Source organism: Amphiura filiformis, chromosome 8, assembly GCF_039555335.1.
Source record: "Amphiura filiformis chromosome 8, Afil_fr2py, whole genome shotgun sequence".
Taxonomy (NCBI): Eukaryota; Metazoa; Echinodermata; class Ophiuroidea; order Amphilepidida; family Amphiuridae; genus Amphiura; species Amphiura filiformis.
The window spans coordinates 6713059-6733768 of NC_092635.1; the positions used below are offsets into that span (position 1 = coordinate 6713059).

The window sequence follows — 20710 nt, forward strand, 5'->3', positions numbered from 1 at the left end:
AAAATACAAACGCAATAACAAAATGGGGATCGCTAGAATAGTCCAGATATTATCCACGTGCATGTTGTATCCGCCGGGTAGTCTGATGGGTAATTCGGTGAGCTGATAAACCCTGATGTAGGTGATGTTGCATTTATTTTACCGCCACAGCTATCAACAGTATTTACAACACCTGTGAGAAAGAAACCCAGCCAAATACAAACAAGACATTTAGTACAGGGCGCTATTGGGTGATTTTTGAGTTAGCATCTAGTTTTCCTACATTAGTAGAACCAATGTTTTATTGCATTCTTACACCTCAAAGGATAAAATTAGAATTGGCTTATTTTTTATGCCCACTATATTTCCCACGAGGGGTCGAAAATCATAATGGGGCCAAAAGTTAATATCTGTTCTACCATGATGTAATATACCTCAAATTATTCATCTCATTGCTGGGAATAAAAAAAAGTCCATTGTCATATTTAGTTCAGGAGTTATTGAGTAAATAAGGTCAAAATATCTCATGCATAGAAGCCAAATTTTTAAAACGCACCGATTCAATCGAAATTTGTCTCAAATTACTCCTCTCGGCAAACCACATAGGATAATAATTAATTTGAGAAATTTATAACCTCAGAATCAGATTAAATTATGGGTCAAATGTTATGCTTGTACATATTTTTATTGGACTTCGGACCCATGTACTCTGAAGGGGACATGACAATACATAACTGACATTTTTTTGCGTCATCGGTTGAAAGTTTTCACTGTTGAATGCCAACTGTTGAATGCCATGTACGATTTGTATCAAATAAAAAGTAAAAGAAAGCTTTATGTTTTAAGTAATATCATAAGAGAAATTCCACAAATTGCTTTTTTAGCATCCAATCCCTCCCATACTGTACCACCTTAAGTGGCATTGGACTAATCTTTGGATTACTCTCCTGATTGTTTTTGACAATATTAAAATATGGTTTATAAAACTTACAATTTTGTTCGTCCGATTGATCTTGGCAGTCATATTCGGTGTCACACTGAAACCCATAATAGACACATTCACCGTTGTTGCATAAAATGTCATTGCCACTGCAAGCTGAAACATCAGTAATTACAAGTTAAACATTTCTCCAATAATGGCTTGTGGTTTTTAGTTCCTCGAAAGATGGAGCGGCGAGGTGACAACTGGGTGGAATTTCCAAGCAAACACAAAAATGTTCTTAAAACATTGATTCAAAACGTTTTAAGAACACATGTCGAGTTATATTAAGATCATGAAGACGTTTAAAAAATGTTATTAAAGTGATTGCGATGTTACATACGTGGTCATCAGTGTCATTATCCACAGTGAGACTTTTGACCAATCGGACAGAATAAGATTTTCATCAGTTTGATCATTGATGTCATGTATGTGACCAATCGGTACCTTTAATGATTGAAAATTTACGTCACGCATTAGCGCCGCATACCAATCGTACGTATTCACGTTATGGAACGTGATTATAATAGCGTAACGTCTTTGATGAAGTCACATGACGTCTCGCAAAAACATCATATCAAATGATAACAGGCAGAAAATAGCAGGATCTTGAATAAACACCAAAGATGTTAATTACTCTTACCGGTAGAGTACGTAATATTAAAACCTTTGTTCGATCTTGATCCATCTGATCTAAATTGTATCCACAGGTAGTTTCCCGTAGACTGATATCGTTTGATAGCATGATCACCGCAATAAATCTCACCGGCATCATCCTGCAGATCACCCGATTTCTTCTCAAAGGTCTGTTTCAAAAAGAAATTTGATAGAACTAAAATAACACCCATGATGTAATGTAGGATTGGGTTGGGTGCATAGAATTATTCTACTTTAAATCTGGTGTATACTGAAAACAATATCAGCCTTATGTCATGATTATCAATTATTAGCAGACTTGGGACTTCTTTATCCAATGATACCAATAATATCATTCTAGTCCTTTCACAATGTTTGATCAGGGCCGGCGCTAGTTGCCGCAATTTTGTTTACCGCCCTAGGCAAGTTCCCATCAGCCTTAAGCCCTTAAAAAGGCTGACTTGTAACATTTGACCGTCCCTCAAACCTATTTCTAAAAATTGTATCGCCGGTTCTTCATTTGATGTCATAACGTAGGTGCGCTCAAGCAAACTTAGGGGCGCACCATTTGATTTTCAGGGGGGGCATGGGAGCTTTTTTTGAAAAAAAATCGCCTACTGGTCAGATTACAAAAACCCAATTGCTTCACTGATGAGTAAAAAAAAAAGGATTTTGCCCCACCTAACTCTGGATAAAGATATATATTAAAAATTGAAAAAACAATAGTCGCCCGAAGGCGGTGAAAAAGAAATCCCGCCTTAACCAGACTCCCATGCCCCCCTGAGAATGTAATGGTGCGTCCCTTAGAATCTTATACCGTATTTAAAATAATTAATTAAAACAAATAAATGGGACTAGACGAATAGTTTGACATAATTATTTGAAAGTGATAGACATAAACAAACCCGGTAGGCAAATTTTGAAGTCAGCATTTCGTAATGGTTACGAATCTTGTAGATCCAGTCTATACTAAATTAATGATGATGACGACGACGATGACAACGACAACGGTATAATTTGTTTTCCTAATTTCTTACCGTTAGCCAATCATGGCAAATTTTTGTAGATTCTCTTGTTTCTGGGTTCTGCAAATCGAAATCGGTGGAACGTAATGTAATTTTGGTGTCTGGAGGTCCCTGTATTATCCACGTGCATGTTGCGTTCGTTGGGTAGTCTGATGGGTAATTCGGTGAGCTGATAAACCCTGATGTAGGTGATGTTGCATTTATTTTACCGCCACAGCTATCAACAGTATTTACAACACCTGTGAGAAAAAATACCAAATACAAACGAGAGATTTAGTGTAGGGCGCTATTGGGTGATTTTTGAGTTAGCATCTAGTTTTCCTCCATATATACCACAAAAGACCACGATGAAACCACTGCGCATGCTTGAATCACAGGGTCTGTGAGGACGTAATCACCCTAAGTGCTATATGCTCACGGAATCGTTGGCCGGGGCAGCGTAACCCGTGTGGCTACCGGTCGTTGATCGTGTGCTTGGCATGCGGGGGAGGTGGGTGGGGGTCTAAGGTTCGAATCCCGGGGTGCCAAGCGATTTCTTTGTTCATCTTCTCTCCTTTTTCGTTTCGTCTTTAACTTCCGATAGCAACACGCCACGCGCAATTGGGAAATGGTGTTCACTTTATGTTTGAAGTCGATTCCAGACCAAAATTTTCCGAGGAACACGATGCCGGTGGGCCTTTTTTGAAAAATTGTGCTTTAAAGTTATAACATTAAAATATTAATAATAGCTAATAAGCATAGTATTATGATTAGAAATAGTTATTTTTACTGTCATACCACTTGAATTTTATATATGTTCTGTTCCATTGATGAATTTTGGTCTGTAATTAATTTCTATTAATTGATTACTTAAATAACGCTGTTTGAAAACAATAGAATATATAACAAATATAATGCATGTGTTGATATAGGATAATAATGCTCATTCTGACAGTTTTTTGCGTCATCGTTTATAAGTTTTTCATCCGCAACTTTTGAATGCGCCGATGTGCGATTTGTATCAAATAAAAAGCAAAAGAAAGCTGAATGTTTAAGTAATATTATCAGAGAGATTCCAAAATTGCTTTTTAGCACCCAATCCTCCCATACCATACCACCGTAAGTAGCACTGGACTATATATTTTACTTTCTTGATTGTTTTTGACAATATAAATATGGTTTATTAAACTTACAATATTGTTCGTCCGATTGATCTTGGCAGTCATACTCGGTGTCACATTGAAACCCATTATAGATACATTCACCGCTGTTGCATAAAACGTTATTGCCACTGCAAGCTGAAACATCAGTAATTACAAGTTAAACATTTCTCCAATAATGGCTTGTGGTTTTGTGGTTTCTCGAAAGATGGAGCAGCGAGGTGACAACTGGGTGGACTTTCCAAGCAAACACAAAAATGTTCTTAAAACGTTTATTCAAAACGTTTTAATAACATAAGTCGAGTTATATTAAGATCATGAATACGTTTTTAAAATGCTATTAGAGACATTGCGATGTTACATACGTGGTGCGCATGCGTGACACGTACGCAGGCCCGTGCGTTTATACGACGTTCAAAACGGTGTTAAATATTGCTAGTCTCGGTTCCAAACTGGATTGTGCTCATTCGTCACGAAGGAGAACAAGGCGGCTGGAACAAAGCCTAATATCTGAGCTTATCTGATCTGGCCGATAGAGGGCAATGTGATTGAAAATTTAATGGTTACCGAGTATCTGCCTAATTCAATACAGCATACTTTTGATTTGGACTAAAAACCAAGGTTGACATGCTGCTTAAATTTAATTGTATTTTTGTGCTCCCCAAAACATATATTTTGGTAGATTAAGGACCACTACACCCAGTATTATCATGACTTATCTTTCAAAATGAGAATTTTTCGTGCTGAAAATTAAGCGCGTTGCATGAACTTCGACATGTCATTAAATCAGCATATCCACGTAACACGTGCGTTTTATACGACGTAGGTGTCCAAAATGTGAAATCGCAATGTCATTTTTATACGGAAAGTATCACAAACATTTCAATGGACAATTTCCTTTTGATGTTCATTATCCTTGACTGCCTTTAAAAACATATCGAGGGTTGAGAGCCAGAAAGCCTCAACTTACAATCACATGCTCCCACAAAATGAGCATAAAGACGCCAGGGCACTATAGAAGATACAGTCCATTAATAATCATCACAAAATTCAATAGAAACAAAAATATTGTGGAGGGAATATTGATTTTTGGTTATCAAAGCAAGGAGCCAACTTTATGTTCATTTTGTGAGAGCTGGTCATAGTGAGTTACGGCTTTCTGGTTCTGAACCCTCAATATTTGAAATGGACAAATTCTGTGCATTTTCAACGAGGTATCTACGTTGATTTCGCACCTGCAAAATCTTCAAAACTGGCTAAAATACGCGACCTCGCTTCGATACAGGAGAGTGGTTTTGAATAGATCGACGTGCGTCCGATCACGGCGCGCCGCGGCGTTTGGAAATCGCAATCTCTCTGTTGTAAAATATTTTGGGCAAACAGTTTTGAGAGGGCTTGTCACATCAGTACAGCTGTCAGTACTGAACCAAATGCTAGCTTGAAGTTTCTGTCTTTCTTCTTGCCAAATTATATCGTTTGATTGGTAGATTTTTAAAAATGAAGTATTTCAGAAACCGAAATAACCCATAAATAAAGAACCATTTGATATACTAGCATTAAAGTTCATCTGTGTTGGTAGACATCATAATTTATGATTTTCAACTTTTGATCTCAACACAAGATTAGACATACCTCGGATGTACATGTAAGCACAGACATGTAAATTTACACGAATTAAGTAAAAAAATAATAAATGAAATCTAACATTTCAATAAAAACACACAATACCTGTTTGCCCTTGATCAACAATTGCAGACAATAGAACGACGAGCTTGATTAAACATATGAATGCCATCATCGTGCTGTCGAATGCAAAACAAATAATTATATTAATTTACTTCCTTTTACATCCAGGTGAGTCCACTATCGCAGTGTTACCAGCGAAAAGACTAGCCTTGACCAACGGTCTTGTGCCCCGGTCTTGTGCTTGGGTTACAACTTGATGTAAACAAGGCGAATTTGTATGTTTTTGTGTATAATATGTATTCCCCGTGAGAAGTCTTGCACCCTCCGCCATGATATGTAAGATTTTTACCCATTTTTAGTACTTTTTAGCCTATTTTTGACCATTTTCGTTAAAGTTTTCCCCTTAAAATGGCTTGTCCCTTTCCTCTCTTCCCCCTCTGAAAAATGCTAGCTACGCCACTGTTTCAACTTTACCTTATGCCGAGTCCTGCTAGTATAAATAATGCCTCGATGCATTTCCTAATTATTTTCTTCAGATTTGCCTCAAAATTCAAGCAAAAATCAATAGTTTCGCACTTCAAACAAATCATTAGAATGTTTGTGAACAAAAGTAACAATATAATGATACTTGGGTGGGGGTGTGTGTGCGTACGTGTTTGCCGGCAAACGAGGACACACACAAGATTGTAACAGGAAAAAATTAGTACATTTGTTTACATTTATTATAATTATTCAATGAGAGATTTTTAAATTTTGTTTTCTTTAACGAAGTCAGGAAAGATAGGCATTTAACCTGTGATACTTAAATTAATGCTGCATTGTCAAGCAAGTGTCCAAATTAGCCTTCAAAATCTCGAAATGTGCCAATTTAATGTTGACATTGTAGCTATTTGTGGCAGGTTTTCATCCCACTTGAAATTGACACTACATCACAATGCACTGTCCGATTTCAATTCATGATGCAGTCATGTCTACAGTAGAATTCATCTCGACCTTTGCAGGACTTAACCCCATTAAAAGCTATTAAACCAAGATAACACTCATTGAAACAGCTCACATACTGCAGTTACTGTCCGTTTTCCTATACACAATACACAGTGCTCTCACCATTGACGCGTGACCCTACAAATGATGTATGTTGGGAGAATGGACACTTGCCTAGTTAACATCACTGTGTGAAAAATAACCAGCCAATATTTTATTTATTCTCCAAAACTTCTAGCAAATATATTTCTCTAACATGACCTAAAATTACAGCTAGGTTAGATGTTCAGAAATGGTCGCACTTTTGTAAACTATGAGTGAGGGCAAGGCATAGCTAGCCAACTCCCCGTGTTATTTGAATGGAGATTTGACCGAAAATATTGGTATCGGACCGCTCACTTCTGAAGGATGCCACAAAAAACCGGTAAAAGCTACATTTAAATTATTCTAAATAGGTTCTAGAAAATAAAGTTTTGTAACATGTCCTAAATTTTAGCTAATTTAGGTGTTTGGAGAGGTCGTACTTTTGTGTTTTAGGAAGGACATGTAAACGACAGATAACACCAAAAATATGAAGAAATTATTTCTAAACCGTGTTAAGTCAAAAATCATTATGTTGCTCATTTTCAAGAATGCTGGTTTACAAAAAGCACGACATTGTCTGATTTCGTGAACAAAGCCACACATAACATTGTTTCCTTTCGTTTCCTTTATAATCGGCTACCCAACTGAAGCTATGAATACCAGCTTTATTGCGATATCGCACATGAAAACAGTCACTTGTGCACAACCAGAGAAGATCCGATTTAATCAGTTGAGCTGTTTCAATGAGTGTTATCTTGGTTTAATAGCTTTTAATGGGGTTAAGTCCTGCAAAGCTATTAAACCAAGATAACACTCATTGAAACAGCTCAACTGATTAAATCGGATCTTCTCTGGTTGTGCACAAGTGTCTGTTTTCATGTGCGATATCGCAATAAAGCTGGTATTATAGCTTCAGTTGGGTAACCGATTATAAAGGAAACGAAAGGAAACAATGGTATGTGTACCTTTGTTCACGAAATGAGACAATGGTCTGCTTTTTGTAAACCAGCATTCTTGAAAATGAGCAACATAATGATTGTTGACTTAACACGGTTTGGAAATAATTTCTTCATATTTTTGGTGTTATCTGGCGTTTACATATCCTTCCTAAAACACAAAAGTGCGACCCTCTCCAAACACCTAAATTAGCTAAAAATTTAGGACATGTTACAAAACTATATTATCTAGAATTTTAGAAGAGTACTTTTAATATTGGCCGGTTATTTTTCACACAGCGACGTTAACTAGGCAATGTACTATTACCTATAACATTAACTAAAACACCAAAGTACGAATATTTCCAAACATCTAAATTAGCTAAAAATTTAGGACATGTTAAAAACTATATTTTCTAGAACTTTAGAAGAGTACTTTTAATATTGGCCGGTTATTTTTCACACAGCGACGTTAACTAGTCATATCCCCATACTTTTAACGTAGGGCTATTTGTAGAGGTCACGCGTCAATGGGAAAGAGCACTGTGTATTGTGTATAGGAAAACGGACAGTAACTGCAATATGTCTGTTTTTTGATTTTTGATACTTTTATAAAGACCATTCATGTAGAATCCTTAAAGAACATGTTTCTGCTGCGCTTATTTTTGAGGTGATATGCCTATTAGTAGGTCTATATCATGATGCCTGTTGGTACCGCATAGTCAAAGATATAACAACATTGTGATTAAGATATATCCCTTCCGTGAATTCATAGAAATTCTTTATTATGATCTAACATTGTCTTCATCTTCTTTCGCAGCCGAAAATGAAGTAAAATCAGTCGGAACTCGGAAATATTAAATTTTCATTTTCTTATATGATTGTAAAAAGCATTTTCAAAGCTGCACCCCCGATTTTGACCTAACTTAGTCACAACCATCATTGACCATGACCTACATGTCACATAAACTTATGGGGTCAAAGGTCACGCAGGGGTCATAGGGGTCAAAAACGTTATTTCAACTGATAAAGCATCTTCTCCCCACAGACTACTACAGACCATGTATCAACAGTCAAAGTCCCCGTGTATTGTATAGTGTGATTTCTCGCATATTCATGAGGGCCGATTGTTCGATGTGCCGTGTCTAACAATCACGCCAGCGCGCTAGCGCTGCGTGCCTTTGCGTATACGCGATAGAGCGTTGCGTGCTTTCGCGATTACACGATAGACGAAAATTGCGTAGCTGTCTCGCCTGTCGCATTTCATGGAACAATCGGCCCTCATTATCGGGTGATGCGGAGACTTTGACTGGTTGTACAGCCTCTGTTTTCTCTCTCCTCTGTTCTTCTCCCACAAATTACGTAGAACAATGACTCCACTTGCACACCTAGTGTCTATAAAGCATACACATATTTGGGATTAAAGGTCATTAAGGAGTCACTTTCGGTGTAAAACCAAATACCATCAAATATTTTTATTAGCTAATAAAAACATAGCACAGTAACATTATGTCCACACATGAATTGCGATTACCCAATGTATATTGAGGTATTTCTTATTTGGGGTCAACGGTCATTGAGGGGTTACTTCTGGCATAAAACGAGATACCATCAAAATGCATCTTCTCCCACAAACTACTTAAGACAGTGACGCCACTTCACACATGCATTGTTATTACAAATTGTTTATAAATCATACATAGATTTGGGGTCCAAGGTCATTAAGGGGTCACTTCCGGTGTAACACCAAATACCTTAAAAAATGTTATTAACCAAGAAAAACATAGCACAATGACGTGATGTTTACACATGCATTCCTGTTACTCAGTGTATACATGTTTTTTTTATTATATTTGTAATCAAAGGTCATTAAGGGCCACTTCCGGTATAAAACGAAATACCTTCAAAAATTGTATTAGCTACGAAACTAAATTCCTCCAAAATGCCTCCAAAATCCCCAAGCCAAAAAGTAATATGCTATTTACGAACTTACAAATCAAAACGAGAAAGATTTTAAAAACAATTTTCCGGAAAAACGCATGTGAATTTTTCATTCTCCATTGAAATGTGTACAAAAGTGAAAAGTTGAAGCCCAAAATTGGCACTTTCCTTAATTTTTAGTGCTTTGATCTTCATGGGAGTAGAAATATGGCCAATTTCGAACAAGTAATTATTTGTGTGTGTATCGTACTACCTGTCCCACAATGTTCATCTTTCCAGTGTGGCAGCGTGTTCTGCCTAGCCTAGTCCTAATGACACATTTGGAATGTGACTGAAACCAGAATACGATAAGTTCCACGTATGCTTTAGACTACCCCGTGGTCCACTTGCCCATTGTGCATACTCTGGATATTGTATTTAAGCTTAAAACTCTGATTTAATTAATGTGTGCACAATTGATAGATTTTCACATCTGATCTTTTCAGTCACCCTACTCCCTCTCTTTGTTAGCTTCCCAAGTGGACTACTGACTTTGCCTTGCGGTTAAGATTTTTAACACGGGACTCTATGGAGAGTTAGGCCAATTTCTGGCCTAACTAAAATTGGCCATGATGTAATGCATCTTTAAATGGATCTGCCTTGTGATTGGTCGCCCATATCTCGCTATGGTTTAAATCTTCTGGGCCCGCGCCATTACCATTAACTACACCGTACAAAACTGTCTGTGGTATTTGCGGCGCTTTTGTGTTGACGCGAAAGTTAATCTCTCATCAAACATCTAGCGCGTCCATGCTTAGTACTTGTGGTTAATGGACTGATAAACAAGTATGCTTGACAGTGTGTTTTTAGAGAGCAAAGTCCAGGGGGTAAAGTTCTGCTTACAATTCAAAGTCCATAGTCGAATTTCCGGGGTTCGCTATCAATAAACTGGTAGATTCCAAAATCAGAATTGTTCAGTATTAAAGTGAGCCATTATGATTATGCAAGATAATGTTGCATTCAATTACTTTTATTGTCACTAATCATCTGATATGTTTAACTCTTTATGACCATTTTACTATTGAATACTTTAATTTTGATAAACATCAGTATAATTTTGAGTTCAACGAAATGGGTTCATCATGACTAATAATAACATATTTTTAATAAAATTCGACTATGGCATAGTCTACGTATGCTTACACACTAGGTATGCGATTAATTTGTATGGCAACTTCATTACATCTGCTGGGTTTCCCCCATCGTGTTGCAATGCATGTGCAACTACCTTGTTCTGCCTAGCCTCGTCCTCACACCACATTTGGAATCGGACTGAGACCAGAATACGATAAGTTGTACGTACGCTTACACATTAGGTATGCGGTAAATTTGTGTGGAGACTTCCTGTATGTTACATCTGCTGGGTTTTCCCCATCGTGTCGCAATGCATGCTACTAAAGGTTTTTCGGGATGTGATTGCTTGCATAAAATAACATTACAAATGAAAAATCTATTATGATATAGCCACCATTATGGTCGCCTGTGTAAAGATTATGTAATGTTTATTCAAATATAGCAATTCAGTACGACAGCAACTTCGTGACCTCTTTTGTTCGACAGAAAATTTATACGGGTTGGTGAACACGGGTTACGTAACACAATGTTAAAATTTTAGCCGGCAAACGCTTTTTATCAAAATAGCTCCAGAAATGGAAGACACGGGTCGTATATTGCTCCATTTATGTACCCTCACCACAGATAAGATATCAAACATTTGTGTAAAGCAACAAATAACGTGTAAAAGTTGAATTAAATGGAGAAAAATAAGCTTGAACATGTCCAAAGTAGCTCGGAAAATGAGAAAAATTGCATGTCACGAACACAAAAATGTTCATATCATCAAGCAAGAAAAAGCGCCGGAATCAAAATGGGTGTCATGTTATAGAATAACTAAAGTTAGCTTGCCTGAAAATTTCGTGATTTTTGGTTGGGGTATATTTCTAGTCGCATATTGAACATGTTGAAATGTTTATCTTTGTGCGTGACTACTGTCACGCCATATATTGTACGGCCGATGTTTTTCCTGCAAAGAAACTTTCATTGTCAATTGTCCATTGTTGGTTATTTAACTTGAAAATAATACTCCCAATGTTCAAACAATTTTAAAAGTCAGCATAAAGGTTTGTGTTACATTATTTGGACGGTGTTAATTCATTCCAGAAATAGAATCACGAGTGAGCCAATGAGTGGGTATAACATTGCTATTATTGCCACCGAATTAATCATATCTCTGGTATGGCTTAGTGGTAAATACATGTATTTGGAAGTTCGATCTTGGTTCGAACCCCGCAAGCACCTCTCTTTGATTTTTTATTTGATTTTAACTCATATTTTTAAATCCTGGTTGTCATATTTTTATTAAAGCCATAATATACGATTTCGGGCAAAGTTGAAGTTTTGTTATTCCAAAAATTATAACAATATTTATAATATTAGTAAATAACTGTCAGGAAGGTTTTCACGTTACATTTGAAGCAGAAGTAGCGAGATAAAAATGAAAGAAAACACTTAATATCTTGACCGCTTAACTGTGGTGTTCTATGGGGGATTAGTCTTAATAAGACATCAAAGTTAGTTGATCTATCTAAACAACGAACTTGGCTGATTCCAATTAGGTGTAATCCGAGGTGTAAGTTGGACATTGTGTAAAAATTACAAATATGCCAAAATATTAGGTTTGAAATTCGTGCATCTCATGATTTGATATGTATGCATAAAAGCTCATAAAATATGTTGCCGATAGGGAGGGTCTAGTCCAATTAAAAAATCGTGAAAATCTGTGTTGACGTTCCTTTATTTGATAGGCCTATATATATTCTTGAACTTTTAAAATTAAGTTTGACATGCTTTATTTGATTATTTCATATTGAAAGCTACTGAACTTAAATGCATTTTTTTAAAGATATGAACTCGAATGTAGGATTAGGCTTAAACATGAACAAGAAATAAATCATGAAAAAAGTGGGCCTTCAAGCTGACATTCATTTAGGCCTATATTATTAAAGACAAAAGGGAGAGGAAAAAGAAAAGAAAAACGAACTGAAAAATTCCACATCATCGACAAGATAACATGGGAACTCTCAACCTTCCGCACTGCAAACATTCGCTCTGTCCACTAAGCCATCGCAACTTGTTCGGGCAAAGGGTATTCTTTTGCTATCTTATTTCTCGTTCAACATGTTCAAGGATCTCACTCAACAACAATCTTATTTTGCATTTATAAAATATATAACAATAGACGTTTTTAATTGCTATGTTAATGAACATAACATGTATAATAGACAGCGCCGGCTGGCATCCATTTCGTGAAGCATCGTGACACTTGCAACGTGCACTTTACGACACGAAAACTCAAAGAACGCAACTTTTCAACCTACGACTAGGTTGTTCCACCGCTCATTTTCGCTGAAATTTTAATACAAGCTGTGGTTAATTAATGTTTATCATAACAGAAAAGCATTAGACCGGCGTTTCCTCAAAGCTGTAGATATAAGCATTTTAGTGATCGTGACATGCATTTTCTCTCATTTTTTAGGCTACTTCGCGCACCAAAAGCATTCATTTTTTCCACAATAATTCAACTTTTACACGTTATTCTTTGCCTTATACGCATGTTTCATATCTTATCTATGGGCTCAATATGGAAATGACTAGGGGAGAAACGACTCGTGTATTCCATTTTTTTGATGTTTTCTGAAAAACCGTATTTACCACCTGATTTTCAACATTGCGTTACGTAACAGCAGAGGTCACGCCGGTAAAAATTACCGGAAGTGAGCTAAGTTGCTGTCGTACTGAATTGTGTGTGTAGAATTTTGGTTGTCAACCGCGTGGGGGGCAATCGAGGCGGGGTGGGGCAGGGTGGACATGTAAAAATTATAGAGTTTTAGTTTTGGTTTTGGTTTTGGTCACGTGGTTTCCTATTATCCTGCCTAAGCTCTTGAGTGACGTCATTATTGATAGCTATCGATATCATTGTCTGTACCCTTTTTTATAAAATTTGTAGCAAGCCATTTCGGGTTTTAATTCAGTTTGTTATGTAATCGTAAAACATTAGCTAATGTCTATGGGGTGTTTAGAGATTTTGGGGTCAAAGGTCATCAATTGTCACACCACGGCTCGTGGTCTTAGACCAAAATTAATTTCTAGTTTTGATTTTATTATTGGATCTAATCAAAATGTCATATCATTGAAATAATTTGTATGTATGTAATTAAAGATGTTATAAAGTAAATGTAATCTTGTGAATACAAAGGAGCAGAAGAATATACTAAAACAACATATATATTAAATGAAATAATCATTTAAAAATTTAAAAGGGTATTTCGTGATCCACAGCCTCATCCCCCCACTTTTCTCAAAAAAAGTTGAGATTTTTATATCACTAGAAACCTCTGGCTGCATAATGTTTATGTACAAAAAATGTCTTGCAGATTAATTCGTTTAGCAAAGATATCGTGAAATTTGAATTTCGTTCTGGTATACCAGAACGAAATTACAACACATTGTCTATGGAGCAGTGTAATACACATAATCATGCATAACTCGCAAACGCAAAATCGGAATCAACTCAAATTTTGGGAATAATTTTTTTTCGTGGATATCTACTGAAAAATGTCATAAAAAGAGGATGCTAGGATCACGAAATACTACTTTGTCTTGTGTTCATAATTCTTTTTATTTGTATAGTACTAGCTGTTTTATCATAATCCCACAATGTTCATCTTCGGTGTGACAGCGTGTTCTGCCCAGCCTCGTCCTAATGACACATTTGGAATCGGACTGAGACCAGAATACAATATGTTGTACAAGAGCTTACACACTAGGTATGCGATAACTTTGTGTGGAGACTTCATATTAGATCTGCTGGGTTTTCCCCCATCGTGTCGCAATGCATGCGCAAGTTTTTTCGGGATGTGATTGCTTGCATAAAATAACATTACAAATGAAAATTTATCCTCATATAGTCACCGTTTTTGTCGCCTGTGTAAAGATTATGTAATGTATATTAACATATAGCAATTGTGTGTAGATTTTTGGTTGTCCACCGCATGGGCGACATGGTGAACATGTCCCCTCCAGATTTTGGGATGGGAGGAACAATTTCAAATGCCCCCTCCACGTATCGGCAAATACTTCCTTAGTCTAAGTAGACTTACTGTGAAAATACAGGCAATATTCTGTATTATACCTTGATTTTTGGATAAAATAATATGAAATTGTCGAATAGCCCATATCAGTCTTATAAAGACAACACTCGTACTCACTTACTCATACTTCTTATCATTTTGACTGAAATCAATCACCGAATTTGCATCAGCTTTTCTTAATTAGATAAGACAGAAAAGGAACAAATGAAACAAAAGTATTATCTTACCTTTGCCTCCTGTGTTTGGTGCAGGAAGAGTATTTAGTATGATGTCAGGCCAGAGGTGTGAGTCGTTATGAGCCTGCTAAAGAGAGATGCATAATAACATCTCTAGATATATCCCTATACCGTATCAATCCGCCAGTGCAATCACGTCATAGTTATTTTCGTCGTTGTCTGACTTATTTCTTAAAGGCCCATTCAGTGATTTGCTCATCTGGACGATCGTAAATATTGAATAATATTTTATGTTAGGGGATGTTCATTATTACTACTGGAAGTGGCCGGGAGCAGACAGAAAGTCACTGCCGAAAACTATATGACCCCCCTTATTCTATAATGAAATCCAAATGACCACCTACCTACGAGCTACATAAAAATCGTATGACCCCCACTGCAGCAATCTGAAAAACAACATCAACTTATTTTTAAATAGGCCCTAACCTATTAACTACAAACCAGCTAAAGTACACATTCTTGATTCTACAACACAATACATTCATCAATCCTGCTTTATATAGCAACTTGAACATGTTGAAAAAAAAAACCAAAGCGGTTACCGCACCATAGCTGAACCATGGATCTTCCACTGTCACACATTTCGGACTTGTTCTCTTTCCGGGGGGATATGAACTGTGTAACTGTGTTATCAAATAAATAATGGCCAAGTCCAATATGATCATTATAAAACAACCTGCTTGATCAATGATTAGCTAGTAACTTCCATCACTCATATAATATTACCTGCTGAAGCAGATGATGACACAACTAAATACCAAAGGTTTATCATAATGCTTGTCATCACATTTTCGGTTTTTAAAGGGACAAAAAAGTATGCACAACTCTTACAAAGATAAAAGTATCATGTTCTTGGCTGCTATGTCAGCCCTTTTATCATTGTAAACTACATTACACCACCCGAGGGTCACACTTTTGTTGTTTTCGAGATTATTTAATGTGGAAAAGACCCAAGATATAAATATTAACCCATGTCTTCTAAAGGAGTATAGACACACGTCGTATGAGTGCCACCCCTTACTTATTTCTCTATCATTTGACACCCTTCCGGCTGAGGTCATACCTTCTTGGTATTTCGAAATATGAAACGGACCCAAAATAAGAATATTGACCCGGGTCTTATGAGGAGTGTCACCCACGAGTATGGAAATATTTTTTTATTATACTCTTAAGCTTTATTTCTTCTCCTTAATTTGACACCACTCCGTTATACTTTCTTGGCATTTCCAGGTATGAAAGGGATCCATAATATGAATATTACCCCGGGTCTTATGAGGAGTGTAACCTCCAGAGAGGAAATTATTTTTACTATAGTTTTACTTTTTTCTCTTTCATTTGACACCACTCGGGGGTCATATCTTCTTGGCATTTTGAGATATGAAAAGGACCCATATGAATATTGATGGGTCTGATAATGAGGGTCACCTCACAGATATCGGAACACACCCCCGGGTGGAAAAAACATTTTCATTATATTCTTTACTTTTTTCTTATTTCATGCGGCACCACTCGGGGGGGGGGGGGGGGAAGGGGTAATACCTTCTTGGCATTTTGACATTTCGAGATATGTCCATTTAAGACCAAAAGGTTGCTGAGTAAGTAAAGAAGTTAGGAAGTAAGTCATAGTGCAGTTATGCTGGACAGCAAAAATGATTCGACCTTTGCAGTACTTAAACCTGGTAAACAGGAAATTACTCCAGCAAAATCAATCGATAAAGTCTAGCCCATCCTCCACATTGAATGGTGGACTGCACTTATGCCCAAATATGACACTTGCCAAGCAATAATCATCCCCTGACTCGCTCCACTGACCAAAGTTATGGACAGATATGTGAGTTGTTTTTGCTGTCATTTGCATATCAGGGAGGTACGAACGTTTGCAAATGCCCCACCTACTCAGCTTTTACCCTACATGTAATGTATACATTATTCTTGATTGACAGCAAGTACAAAAAATATCCGTAAAGTGGTTTAGCTTTAATGCCCTTCTGAAGAGAGCGGTCCACAAGTGAGTGATAGTTACTAAAAGTTGCATTCGATTTATACAGGGAATTTTGCAGGCCATGCCGTGCCCTTCCTTACTAAAACACCAAAGTGCGATTATTTCCAAACATCTAAATTAGCTAAAAATTTAGGACATGTTACAAAACTATATTTTCTAGAATTTCAGAGAGTACAAAAAATATTGACCGGTTATTTTTCACACAGTGACATTAACTAGGCAATGTCCTATAACATACACTGTTTGTAGAGGTCACACGTGTATTGTGTATAGGAAAATGAACAGTAACTGCAGTATGTAAGAAACACTAAGATAGGCTGTCCATTCCATGGTTCTGTAAAAGGGGGCTATACACAGAGACAGAGCTGCAATTGGAGGGGAAGCAATAGCTGCCGTTTAGGCCTATAAGGGCCAACTCCTCTGAAATGTATTGCACATATTGTTGGAGGTCTCAACTCTGGACTTAGAATAGTGCACTTCACCGTGACCTTTCCAGCCATAAACCCGCTTAGTGAAGATTAAACAGAGATATGCAGTACTAAACCATTATAGTAATCGATTGTCCAACGCAAATTTATTACCACGTGATAATATTAATCCAATGAGCGATCGAATTGTCCGCTTCGGTCGACTAATCCAATCGATAATGACGCTATTGACATGTGCGGGCGGAGCTCCACTGACTGAGTTTTGGGATATTTTTCACTGGTTTGCTGTCATTTACTCATCAAGGCGGTCCCCCGTTATTATAAGGACTATGCTAATGATTTAAAAATTGACATGTAGAGAATAAACTATACTTGATTGACAGAAAGTGCTAAATTTGTACCTATTACGGTTTCGTGACACCCCTCTTGCAAATGCGACCAAGCCAGGGCGGCCCGGTGAAGCAAAATGTGCATTGGAATAACACGGGAGTTTGGATATAGATGGTATATTTATTTCTCATACAAATATATGGTCCCCCGTTATTAAAGCTTGTACCGGGTTGAAAATTCAGATATTTTGAAAAAAATAAGTAATTGAAACACAGAGAAAGTACTAAAATCATAGCCTTTATACTTTTTCATATATGACGATAACTAGTTCATCTCCTATATCTACAACAGAGCGCTACCAGTAGGGTTCAGTTGCCTATTGTGAGTGCCCCTGTGTTGTGTGCATACATGTACAATAACTGCATGATGGTCTGCTTTATTCAGACTTGGACTCGGACTTAATTGACATTGACTTTGACTCTGTTGGACTCGGACTCGAATGACTTTGATGATACTATTATTATGTAAATAAGGCCCAAAAATGTATGAATGTACAGCGTTTCATATTGCATACATGTTAAAATTCCATTCAGTGATCCCAGCGAAAGTGTAACAAATTAAAATTGTTTATAAGTTGTTTAAAATGAAGGACAAGGATACTGTCAGTATATAAATTACAGATTCATGTAAAATTCCTTATTTTGTCTTAAATACACAGCTTTCTGCTAAACCATTAGTAGGCTATGTTAGCACATCTATGGCTATGACAAAGGTACCAAAATCTGAATTTTGATGATTTTTACGATTACTTCAATACCACAGATCCATGAAAACCACAATGAGATTGGCCATTAGACTGATTTAATAAGTTTTTCTTGCACCAAATAATCTTCCAAGAGGCAGGTTTGGAACAAACTTCTTACAAAATTATTACAATTCATTAGTTTAATATAAGGCTATACATTAATTGACAATTTAGAGTTGACACTGAAGTAAGTGGTACTTTAAATTAATTTGAATCGTTGACTTATATCAAAATGTCACTTTTGTAAAGAGGTTATAATAATAATAATAATAATAATAATAATAATAATAATAATAATAATAATAATAATAATAATAATAATAATAATAATATAATAATAGCGACAAGGCACATATCCACTCAATTAAGAGCGCTCAAGGCACTAAAACAAAAACAATAACTAACAATAGACAAAGAAAACTGGAAGTAAATTAAGAAACATAACTTGTGTTTAGGTTGCTGATACTGGGTGCAGTATAAAGCATAAAATTATGCCACCCTTTCTCAACATGATATACCACTGATATACATGAAGCTTGTATGTTGAATAGCCCAATGGAATGAATGAGTTGCAAACTTATCTAAATATATTAAAAGATTCAAGTAGGTTGTGACCCCCCGGAGGGCACTCCAACTTTGGAGGTGACGCGTATGTAGAGCTGTTAGACCATAGATATAATAGTCCAGGAGCAAAATCCGAGGAGTTCGTTCATCCCCCACTACATACAAGGTTTGACACCATAGGTAGTTAGTATGGACCCTCTAGATCACTGCTAGGCAGGTAGTGATCTCAAACTGTGGTATCACTTTTTTTACAGGTCATTTTGTATATGGACGTATAATCACATAAAATTACAAAAAATAGGACAAAATTAATTAAGGGGTAGGGGAGATATAAATTCTCATAACTCAACTTTTACTCATAATAATGAATTTATTTTGGTATGAATATGTAGCTAATTGATTGTTCTAACTTCTTAGTATTATTTGAAAGCAAACCTATGTTTCATTAGATCATGATTGGAAGTGGCCAGTCCATACACTATGTATAACAGCGTAAAATACGACAATATTAAGGGGTGGGGACACACAAACCACAATAGCCCAACTTTTACTGACGATAATTCATTTTGGTATCAACATGATAAACATGTAGCTAATTGATTGTTCTAACTTGCTAGTATTATTTTAAGCAAAACAAACATTAGTTAATATGTGAGAAAATGTAAAATTTCCAAGGTAACGATGTGAAATATGACAATATTAAGGGGTAGGGGATATATAAACCAACATGACTCAACTGTTACTCATAATAATGAATCCATGTTGGTATCAATTCATGTTGGAATTCTTATTAGCTAATTGATTGTTCTACATGTAACTTAATAAATATTTTATAGTAAACCTGTTTCATTGGCATGATTAGAATTATGCAACACAAGAGTGGAAAATCAAACCATGTGACACTATCTTAAATTCTCGCTACTACATGTAATGTACCTCAACCTTTGTTTACAAAATTGTGTTTGTAATGTTTGCTTGCCGATCAATTTGAGGAGGGTTATAGTACATGGCACATGTTTGGAGTATTATATTTCTACATTAGTGAGCTTTAGTGGAATGTGTTTTGGTATAATGAAACTAGAATTGGTTCCATTTTTCTATATGCCCCCTATGTTTCCCACGAGGGGTCGAAGGTCATAATGGGGCCAAAATGATCCTATCATGTTGTAATGTTGTAATCTCAAATATTGTTCGTCTCATTGCTAGGAATTTTAAAAAAGTCAATTTTCATATTGTTCTACGCTTAGTTCAGGGGTTATAACGGGGAATATATCAAAAATATCAAATGTAAAAATGGTCCAATTGCACCAATTAACGTAAGAAACCTCAATCGTATACTACATTCAAATTTTGGTGCAACGATTTGTATTCCCGTGTTCCCCTTCACAGTTAATGCAGCCAAAGTTGAGTTATGGTAATATTTCCCCTACCCTTAATATTATCATATTTGACACTCTTATACATGGGAAATGTAAGTTTTTTCTCACATTTCCTTTGTATCTACATAACAACTAATGATACTAGAATGTTAGATAAATTCATTATCACGAGTAAAAGTTGAGTTATGGGAGTTTATATTTCCCCTACCCCTTAATATTGTCATATTTATGCTGCTATATCAATGGCCTCACATGCCAGTGGCGGCCTTTATTTTTTTTCAAATACTGAGGGGGGCATCCTCCCTCAGACACCTTCCCTCTGTGTATGGATAAATAAGTCAATAGCCTAGTCTTCTTTTTTTTTGACCAGGTGCGGATCCAGGTGGAAG

At 36.4% G+C, this 20710-nt stretch overlaps 1 protein-coding gene across 1 annotated transcript; it reads right to left on the reverse strand.

Annotated features, from left to right (window-relative positions):
* Nucleotides 1-32: 32 nt before the first annotated feature.
* LOC140158441 (low-density lipoprotein receptor-related protein 12-like) lies at nt 33-14932 on the reverse strand. The gene is made up of 7 exons (XM_072181532.1): nt 14805-14932; nt 5487-5560; nt 3792-3896; nt 2632-2858; nt 1602-1764; nt 971-1075; nt 33-172 (listed from the first exon to the last, which is right to left on the reverse strand). Exons 2-7 carry the CDS (start codon nt 5554-5556, stop codon nt 33-35), a joined length of 810 nt encoding a protein of 269 aa, XP_072037633.1. The 5' UTR covers nt 5557-5560; nt 14805-14932.
* Between the last annotated feature and the right edge of the window lie 5778 nt (nt 14933-20710).

Excerpts from the sequence above, each read along its gene's own strand:
- LOC140158441 (XM_072181532.1), bottom strand. The coding sequence starts at position 5,556 with ATGATGGCATTCATATGTTTAATCAAGCTCGTCGTTCTATTGTCTGCA. Across the intron at positions 2,859-3,791 it reads TCAATCGGACGAACAATATT|GTGTTGTAAATACTGTTGAT; the intron begins GTAAGTTTAATA and ends TTTTTCTCACAG. Across the intron at positions 173-970 it reads TCAATCGGACGAACAAAATT|GTGTTGTAAATACTGTTGAT; the intron begins GTAAGTTTTATA and ends TCTTTCTCACAG.